The following is a 9,975-nucleotide window of genomic DNA, read 5'->3' on the forward strand; positions in this document are numbered from 1 at the left end:
TCTCCCTCCCGACCATCTTCTGTCCGCTAACTCTGAAGTCAGGCATGTTCAACTCCACCTAAATTACACCGCCGAGCGCGCAGACTACTCACCGAAGAAGGTATTTTCCATACCGTAATTACCCACTAACTTCCACCCACTAACTTCCACCCACTAACGTTGGCCAGAGCTAGCTGGGAATTCTACTCTATGCCATCTTTTGAGGCGTTTGCGTCTCTTCAGGTCTTGGCTTTGGTTTCTTGGATTTGGGGCTTAATGTTTAGGCTTTGGACTTCTTCGGAGACTTGAGAAAGCGGTAGGTATGATCAACCGGATTGTGTTCCTTTTAGCATATCGTGCTTACGTCTGTGCGTTCTTGTGGGTTCATTGAAATTTCGGGGAGCTAGACCCTACGTCTAAGAGGTTTAGGGTAGCCATCGAATACCCACCGCAGCAAGTCAAGCGTAGTTTTCCACAAGAACACTAGTCGTACTTGACAATAATCTACTACGAACTAGTTGACCTTAATTAAGAATAGGCCGAGTTATTGCGGATCAGATTTCGAGTCTCTGTGGAAAGCCAGGTTCAGGACTCATCCCACAGAAACAGCCGCGGACAAAACTTGAAGCTCCAAGGATTCAAAGTAAATTGGTACCCAAAGCAACCAAGCCTAATATCATAATGTCAGAGATGAGAAGGGGTACAGGAAATTCAGAGAGGAAAAAAGGGCCGCCGCACAGAACAAGGTTTTTCTTTTATGGGGCATAAACTGAGCATGTTCCTTCGTTCACATATATTCCACTCGTGTGATGATATATGGGCAAGTTACGTAGATAAAGTTGCTATTATAAACTTATAAAATGGCACAGACGAAAGAGAAATTTTATTCTCTGAAATTGGATCACATAAACTCACTCGACCTGTCACGTGAGAGGTTTTTTGGGAAGTTTCGAAGTCCAGGACGAGAGTACTATGGCCGCATCCAAATACGTCCTTGAAATTTATAGCACCCCATATATATAATGGTCTAATCATTCCCGTTCCCCTGTTAATCAATAGCACCTGTGCCTAACGCGGAGTAATACCGCATCTCTACAGCTATTTACTACGATAATAGCTGGTTTGACCTACAATTGTTAATATTGTTCCCCTTAACCGCGGTTAAACAATGACGAACTACCTTATAGAAAATGTGATTGGCGAACAAGGTCAAGCGGCATCGTACCTTTGCTTCAAGGCAGGGCAGGGCAATACCTAGCTGGAGCCTATAGGATCGAAGTATCTCGAGTGATATGCAACACCCCGTGGTCTATCTATCGCAACCTCAGTATTAAGCTAAGAACCAATACAGTCCCAGTAACTTTTCCTTTCAACAATTAGCATTGCTCGCCCTCTGTGGAGATGCCAAGGGGAGAAAGTTGTGATCGATCACCGATGCTTGTAGCCAAGTATCGAGTGCACTTCCGGAATTCGGGGTTTCATGTATGTAAGCTTCTCCTCCTCCTCGTCCTCCTTTTTCTTGATTATCCTTAGCCTGATTAGAGAGGAGGGGGGGGGGGGAGGGAGAGAGGGAAGGGAGAGGTAGATGCGAGATTCCAGTCTCGTGCTCACCATCAATACCTACGTCCACCCCAGCTGTCGAGTCACCTCGCTTTTTCTTCCATTCATGCATGCAAGCAGGGTTTAGTACCCTCGTTAGCACACGCATATTTGACGGGTGGGCGGAGGCGGGGTCTTGCGTACGCTGCCCTCATCCTCCTCACTCTACTGCATGTCTAGCTTCTATCAACTACATATGTGCATGGCATAGCACCTACTCTACATCGCTCCCTCGCCGACAAACCCGTCCCGCCGATAAAACCGCATGTATGTTATGTCGTTCTGTACCTACGCTACAACAAAAACCCACTCCCGCCGACAATCCCGCCCCCGCCGCCGACAATCCCGTGCTCTACATCTACCAAGCAACACGATACCTACACTCGCCGACAAAACCGCACCTCATACCCCCCCACCCCTCACCGACTAACCAGTACAAAAATAAAATATAAAAAAAAGACCTCGGCCAAAAGGAACAAACCGGGACCTCCCTTGCCCCGTTATCATCATACACGACGTATACATCTCCAACACCTCACACATCACACATCACACCCCAAACCTCACACCTCGCACCTCGCACCTCAAAACCCCAAAAGCAGCAGTAATAGCGGAACATATCGGGCCCCCACCCCCCACACGCACCCACACCCGGTCCAGATGGCAATGCTTAAACCGCTGCAAGGTTCCTCCCCGAACTTATCCGAGAAACAAGGTTTTTGGGGAAACATGGGGAAAAAAACGGATTACTATGCAGATTTGCAGACAGACTTGCAGGAATTGCACATGTTGTTTTCCCAGTACGGCGGGAGTCGTGCCAAGTCTCGGTAAAGTACGTGGAATCAAGCTATTCTAGATATCCCTACATACATGTGCCTACACTAGAGAAAGCTTGCGTTGGCGGCGTTGTCGGAGGAAGGGACGCATGATGCCTAGGTGAGTCTTCTCTCCCTCGATGTGAGTTGAGATCTGGCCTCTTTTTTACCACTGCTGTTATTTTTGGGCTGGCATGGACGGGTGCTAGAGCTCTGTGGGTGAATTCGCCCCAGATGCGTTGTCAGCTCCCATAAGAACCGAGAACTTCACAAACTCTCACTCGAACACATCGTTAGATCCATGAGGAAAGCTCATAACTATCACCCTATAATGTAGATCGTATTTCCTTACCAGACAATCACTAGTATAAAAGAAAGTAGATACAATTACATTATACAAAGAAGAAGGAAAAAAGACCCGAGACCCCTAACCGCTCAAACAAAAGTATAACGTGGAAATCTATCTATCATAATGACAAAGTAAAACACGCCCCCCCTTTTATGCTTTCTGCGACCTTGATAAGAACGCAATATGGTATGGAAAGCGCAAATAACAAAAATACACATCACATAAAATATTCAACCAGATCCCAAACAAAATTGGAAGAAAGCTTTTGTGAACACCCAATTATACCCAAATAACCCAAAAGAAGTTTACTCTCTGTGTGGCAGAAGATTAGATGCGGTTCAGAGCTAAAGAATGGAAATAAGAACTAACCTTGAGACATCACGCCCAAAAACCTTAACCTTGAGCCAATCCATGAGCACCAAAACACGGTTTCTTGTGCTAAAGCACATGGACAGGTACGCTGATCTCCAGAAAAGGTATGTCAAAGAACCACCGGAGGCAAGCTATGAGGGAGGTGAGTAAATAAAATCTAAAATGCCGGGGGCTAAAGGGCACTCACGTTTCCATTGAACCAGGTGATATCTGCAACCGCCTTGTCCATTCCAATGTAGGCCAAAGACCCCTGGTGAGAGTACTCGAAGGGTGACAGCTGCTTGACCTTACTGATAGCCTTGCTCTTCTTCTGGATTTCCTTCTCCAAAGCTTCCTGGTCCTCGCCCTTAGATTCCTTGGAAAGCTCATCCAAGTGGTTCAGCTCAGTCTCCAAAGCTTGGGTGCGGGCCATTGTGTTGAAAAGGCGAGCCAAGAAAGCGCCCTGTTGCGATGCGACCTGAGCTGTGGGAGCATACTTGGTTGCTGAGCAATCTCCAAGAGCCCAGATTCCTTCAGTTCCATCAACGACAAGGTATTCGTTAACGGCCAAACCACGGCGGGAGTTCTTCTGTGGTGGGAGCTGTCCCATCAGGTCCCTGATAACATTCCTTACAGCGTTACCCGTCGCCCAAACCAGACATCCGTAGGGGATGATCTGCTTCTCCTTGGTACCATCGGGCCTGGTCACCTCCGCCTCGATGTACTTGTCCGTCACATTCTTAACCATTGTCTTGGTTCGGACATCGATCTTCTCATCCTTGAATGTCTGCTCGGTGTATTCGATCAATGTCTTGCTGAACATGGGCAATACCTATCGGACGAATTAGAACAGTTGTGAGTCACACAGGAGGTCATAAAACCCACATTTGGCAGAGCTTCAACAAGGGTGACATGGAAGTCACCGGTAATTCCCGGAACCCATTTCTTGAGATCGTCCTCAAAGAAATCCTGCAGTTCGGCGGCGAACTCGACACCAGTTGGTCCACCTCCGACAACAACCTGGTAGATTTAATAAGCACACCGCTCAAGCTTCACGATAATAAACCGGAACTGCAATATGTCTCACCATGTGAAGAAGACGCTCCTTCTCCTCCTGCGTCTGGTCCTTGAACATAGCCGTCTCAATGCAGTCCATAACCTTTTTTCGGATCTTGTGGGCGTCATTAATCTCCTTCAGGAAGCATGCATGCTCTCTGACTCCCGGAATGCCTTTTACACACAATCCCAAATATTAGACCAAATCCCAAAAATCCATAGTCACATGCTAATCCATTGACTTACCAAAGGTCGCGTTCTCAGCTCCTACACCCACGACAAGGTAGTCGAAGGGAACCTCAGTCTGGTGAATCTCTCCCTTCACGTCCGAATTATCATTGATGATAACAACCCGGCGGTCATTGTCAATCTTGGTTGCCTCGGCCTCGTAGAACTTGACAGATGCCTTCTTGTGACGCAGAATGTGTCTCAGTGGCTCCATAATACTGCGGTGCTCCACAGTTCCGGTGGGACAACTGGGAAGCAAAGGGGTGAATAAGAAGAAGTTACGTGGTGAAATGACGATGACATTGTAGTTTTCGGTATCCAACTTCTTGAGAAGGGCAACGCTTCCCCATCCAGATCCTAAAATTGCAAAATATTAAATCTATGACTCGAATTGGCTCTCCAGAGGAGAAATCAGATTCTTACCAAGAATTACAAGTGTCTTCTTTGTTGGGTCAGGCTCGGTCTGTTCCTTAGGAAAACGAGTCTCGTAGATGGAGTAGGCCAACCAAACGGTTCCCACAATTGCAAGTGTGTAGGTTCCCCTCCATGCGTACTTGAAGTATCTAAACCTGTTCTTGGGGGCCTTGTTCACTGGGGCAGGAGAAGCCTCTGAAGCGTAAGCACGCTTGAACGACGAACGGGCAATCTGGTTTTGAACAGAAGGCTTGAAAGCGGCCGCCTGGCGTTGAAGAATTGTGCGAGAACCGCGCGAGGCCAATCCCGCGGCCGCAGGGACAGCTCTGAGCTTCATGGTAGAATACATCATCGTGAATTAACCTTTTGCTGAGGAATTACGGTAGTGAGCGATTGTCGTGCCAGACGGACAGGCAGAAGGCGACTAGATGTTTTACCTGTGGGGAGAAAAAAAGGTGACGGAGGAGATAGGGGCAGTAATATCTAGAAATAAAGGGAAAAGAAAGGAAAGAAAGGGAAAAAAAAATGGCTGTGAAATCAGTGATATGAGAATTAATGAGAATGTAACCCCCACCAAGAAGAAAGTGACGGCGTTGCTGCTTGTGCTGCTGCTTGTGCTGCTGCTGCTTGCTGCAAGACACAACCCAGATCTACCCTCCACACGGGAAAAATTTTACCGGGAGAAGAAAAAATATAATTTGGCCCACTCCGGTCCCCGGGGAAGAACCCTTCCATCCCACACCCTATCCCATAGAACCCTTATGTTCTTTGCTCTGTTTCTCTAGATCTCACTCCCGCGCGCATCTCTAACCTACGCTCTCTACAGTCCGAGTTATCTCCCTCACTTGCCTGTCCTGTCTGTCTGTTCCCTTCCGTGCCTTTACTCATCGGCGTCTTTGTTGCTTCCCGCCCGTAACACCCTCCCCCTTCCAGGCTTCTGATATTTGTTTTTTTCCGATAAGAACAGGAATGCCCCTCCAGGCCCCAAAAAAAGGGCGCCTAGCCGTTCCAGTGCACCGGATAAAAGAGGCTGAATCTGGTCCTTCGAATCATGTGTGGAAGGGGAATCTGATAACCCAAGCCAGCCTAGGGCCTAGAAAATGCTCCGTAGAACTGACGTAACTCTCCTCGGTAAGCCTCTTCCATCGGCGGCGGCGGCCAACCACCACCACTGCCCGTGCTAAGGCATCAGGTACATAAAATGCACACAACCGATTATCCCCTTCCCCTTCCCCTTGGTTGGGGCTCCACCGAGAAAAAAGAAGTGAAAAACGTGCTTCCCGTTCTACCCCCGCCAGCGTGATTTTTTTTCTTTTACTCAGCCAGGGAGGAATAATCAATCCATCTGCCTCCTGCCAGCTTACGACTTCACCCTCGCCTCCCGTCTGGTATCGAACGAACAACAAGACAGAAAGCTATGGAGGCAGGCAAAGTTGAAAGGGGGGGTCCGGGAGGATCTTAAACAAGTCCCTCAGCTTAGCTACTCTCTGTACCTACCTCGTGGAAGGACCAGCGACCGGCCGGCAGGGACCCCAAAAGCCCCCAACCAGGGCTTCGGGCGACGTTGATTCGCGATCCCTCCTGACTGACAAAAGTTACCCTGCTCTCCGCCGGTTAAAGTCGATACCTATCTTGAGTTTAACCGCTTCACAGCTTATCACCACGTCCCCCAAATCCGGAGTGGGACCAAAATGACATTTTTTTTTCGCCCTTCCTACTCTCGCTTCGACCTTCAATGGGATTGGCTGGATGGATGAATACACAAATCCGTGTAATTTCCCTTTGCTGCTGGTTCACGGGAAAATGGAACTGCGGAGGAGGGGGAGGCATATATCACGAATCTCCCTCTGGCCGGTGGTTTGAAATGGCTGGGACTGATCACACGCCCCTCCGACCAGCCCTCCTTTTTATGCCCCAGTCAGATGGTACCTCCCATCAGGAGCGCTCCCGGAAATTTCAGTATCTTTCCTAGAGGGACTGGTTTGATAAACGGAGGTTCTCATACAATTGATAACATAAAAGGACTCTTCGTATATCACTTAGTTGAGGGAAGCTCCCGGCCAATACGGGGCTTTATATCAGGACGATATCGGCGATAAGCTAATCTTAATTCTAACTAATAAGTAGATTAGATCGAAGTTTGGGGATTTGAATGATTGGGGTCCCAATCATGAGTGCCGTGATCATTGTCTTGGCACATGATCATCATTATCACAAAACCAATCTCCAATGGATCCACTAAAGAAAATGGGTTCATCCGCAATAGAAAAACCGTTTTTCAAGACTCGGGAGCTTCACTCAGTAATTAGCCAGGTTGGGATCATCAAGAACGACAGTCTGAGGCAAACAAAATATCTTCCAGAACCAATACTTTTTAGGGTTCAATTTTCTGCTTCAGATGCAGGGATTTTACTTCTAAATAATCATACATAAGCTTTCGAGGTATTCCCACCACCTTCCTTGCCATCATCCCTTCCCTTGCATAAAACAAATAAACTCCGTTTCCCTATGCGACCTCTTGAGCACCAGAAATATACAAATTCCCCAAAGCAATTAAACAAAGCAAAAGAGGATAATAATACACAAGGTCGAAAAAGAAAGAAAAAACGCAACACCGGAAAGCCGCATAACACAAGGTATCCACTAAAAAACGAAAGAAAGCCGCTTAAACATTTCAAAATCAAAATAACCACCCAATCCTGTGTAATGCAAATATGTCGAGGTTGTCCTTATTAAGGATATGAATAATCAACCGCCGACAAAATATAAAAAAAGAAAACTAACAAAAAAGGAAATGACCGGATTTCCTTAAAAACTGTAATCCGGGTAAACGACTGGCCAGGATTGTGGCCAAGTTTCCGTCTGCATATATGGAACAGTCCCAGTCTTGTACTCAGTTCGTGGTTTACCCAACGGTTGGTAGTGCATCTGGTCGTAGCAAAGTGCTGGCGGCTCGGCAGAAGTCGACGGCGGGGGCACAAGAAGTGTGTTGACCCCACGAACAGGCCTGTATGGAGAATTCCTGTTTCCAAGAATCCAGTTAGGCGATTGCTGCTGCGACGAAAATCCCGGGGTGGTCGGCGACGAGGCTGCAGAATGATGAATGGAGTTGTGTTGCGAGTACGGGGAAGTATTTCTGGATTGTGATCCATAGTTCATGTTGTGGCTCAATGGGCCAATTGATACCGGTGAGATCGGTGGGTGGTTGTATACGCTCTGCATAGCACGTGTTCCCGGCAGGGGTAGCTGATTCGAAGACATAACAGGGGCCAAATTGTGGTGTTGGCTGCCAGAAGTTGAGGGGAAAACATTGATCGACAAGCGGGGAACCTGCTGCGACTGTGAAGGTGTAGACAAAGGAGTCAAAAGAGGGAATTGTGTCCCGGAGGTGTTCAACATTGGCCCCATTGACCTTGTAACCCTCTTTGTCGGCGGTTGCATCCCAGCTGCTGAATCATATGGTCTCTTCCTCGACAAAGCCTGGAAATCAGGTTGTGGCATTGGTGTTATTGGCGAATGAGCCGGCATCAATGAAGGCACACCCAGTTGGTGGGAATATCCTGGCATTGAAGTCGACGAAGAATATGGTGGAGATGAGCTGTTTGAAGGTGGCGGTGAAGGCAATGATGGCGGAACAATCGGTAAAGTCGGTGTAATCGGAGCCGGGATCCTAGAACCAATCTCAATGGGCGCCCTTTGTGCCCTGTCCCAAAACGCCCAGAATCGACCCAAAGTCGTGTGCCACCCATTCCAATCCTCACTCGACACAAACAAACTATATCTCATATTACTCAGGAATTCTACCTCCATGATGTGAATCTCCTGCACTGAAATCCCAGAAACCTCAGCCCAAGTCTTGTTTGTGTACGTATTATCGTCCAAGACTAATTTTAAAGTCAGTAAACAAAAACGGCTAAACCCGAGGCGATCGTTTGAGACAAGTACTCACACTTATTTCCCAACATCAAAGCCACGGTGAGCAGTCTAAACTCGCTACCGGGCTTTCCCTTTACAGAAGGGTTACTCTTCTTCAATCTGTAAATGAACAATAGCGCGAGTAATATGACGTTCTGTGACACCTGTGTGGTAGACAGAATAGTTGTGACCCATTTTCTAAATCCTAGACTTGGCATGGCGTCGGGAGCCAGTAGACCTTGAGGAACAGGGGTAGTGGAAGATTCCGCAACTCTTTGTAGAAGAAGCGAAGATTCAAACCAAAACAAACATGTGATCTATACCCCGGCCAATATTAACTCACGCTATCACACATAGTACCTGGCTGGACCAATGATGACAAACCTGTGCAGCGAACTCGGCCAAATTGGCCTTGGTGTTGTTTATCGAGGCCGGCACTGTCATCGACGCCGCGGCATTGCTCGTTGAACTCCTCCTCTTTGACGACGATGGCTGCTCGGGATGTGCAATGGAATTCCTCCTCGAGATCGGCGGGCTCTCTCTTCGCCGGGCAATGTAGTTCTGATTTGACGACGACGACTGAGTATTCGACATCCGGAAGCTGTCCAGTGATTTTGGCACCCCGTTACCCGCAATTGGAGGCTCAAACTGTCGAAGCTGCTGGCCATGGTTATACGATGGAATAGTGCCCTTGTACCCTGAAGCCATATCTGGTGGTGGTGTTTGAAGCCCCCGGCTCACCGACTGTGTTGGCTGGTATCTTGAGGGAGCCCCCGACGATATGGAGTATCTTCGTACATTTGAACCTAGACTTATGGGTGATCTTGGAGAGTCAAAGTTATTGAAGATACCGGCCGGGTGAAAGGAATGGGGACCTTCGAGAGGTTGGTATGCTGTGTGAGGATGCATGATGTGGGGCCGGACTGCGATGTTCAACATTAAGATGGATGGATGGGGGGGTGGGTGGATTGATGTAGTTGTATATTTTTTTTTGTGTGAAGAACCAGATATTGTAATGTACACTTGGGGGAGGATAGGATAGATAAATATAAAAGAGAGAACGTCAAAGAAGAAAGGCCCGGCTATGGTAAAGTATTAAAGTAGTACCGAACGCGTCTTAGTTTAACCCCGCAGGCAGACAGGTCCCCTGGTGATAAAGAGTGAACCGCTATGGCCTCGTCAAGACAGGCAGGCAAGCCAGCTGAGCAGGGAAGAAGTTGTAGTGGCGCGTAGCCCCAGAAGTAGCTGTGCGATGGATGGGACTAGCGG

The 9,975-nt window shown here is 47.9% G+C and overlaps 2 protein-coding genes across 2 annotated transcripts; both read right to left on the bottom strand.

The window, feature by feature from the left end:
• Positions 1–3,047: 3,047 nt before the first annotated feature.
• On the bottom strand, positions 3,048–5,143 carry H6S33_008461 (uncharacterized protein; the record flags this gene model as incomplete). The annotated part of the gene is made up of 7 exons (XM_044839811.1): positions 3,048–3,054; positions 3,112–3,245; positions 3,302–3,925; positions 3,979–4,113; positions 4,181–4,323; positions 4,396–4,734; positions 4,801–5,143. 7 exons carry the CDS (start codon positions 5,141–5,143, stop codon positions 3,048–3,050), a joined length of 1,725 nt encoding a protein of 574 aa, XP_044688006.1.
• Positions 5,144–7,599: 2,456 nt separating this feature from the next.
• H6S33_008462 (uncharacterized protein) lies at positions 7,600–9,414 on the bottom strand (the record flags this gene model as incomplete). The annotated part of the gene is made up of 3 exons (XM_044839812.1): positions 7,600–8,675; positions 8,741–9,023; positions 9,091–9,414. The coding sequence occupies 3 exons, from the start codon at positions 9,412–9,414 to the stop codon at positions 7,600–7,602; spliced, it is 1,683 nt and encodes a 560-aa protein (XP_044688007.1).
• Positions 9,415–9,975: the final 561 nt, after the last annotated feature.

The sequence above is a fragment of the Morchella sextelata genome, assembly GCF_020137385.1.
Source record: "Morchella sextelata strain SCLS chromosome Unknown scls_26, whole genome shotgun sequence".
In the NCBI taxonomy this organism is placed as follows: domain Eukaryota; kingdom Fungi; phylum Ascomycota; class Pezizomycetes; order Pezizales; family Morchellaceae; genus Morchella; species Morchella sextelata.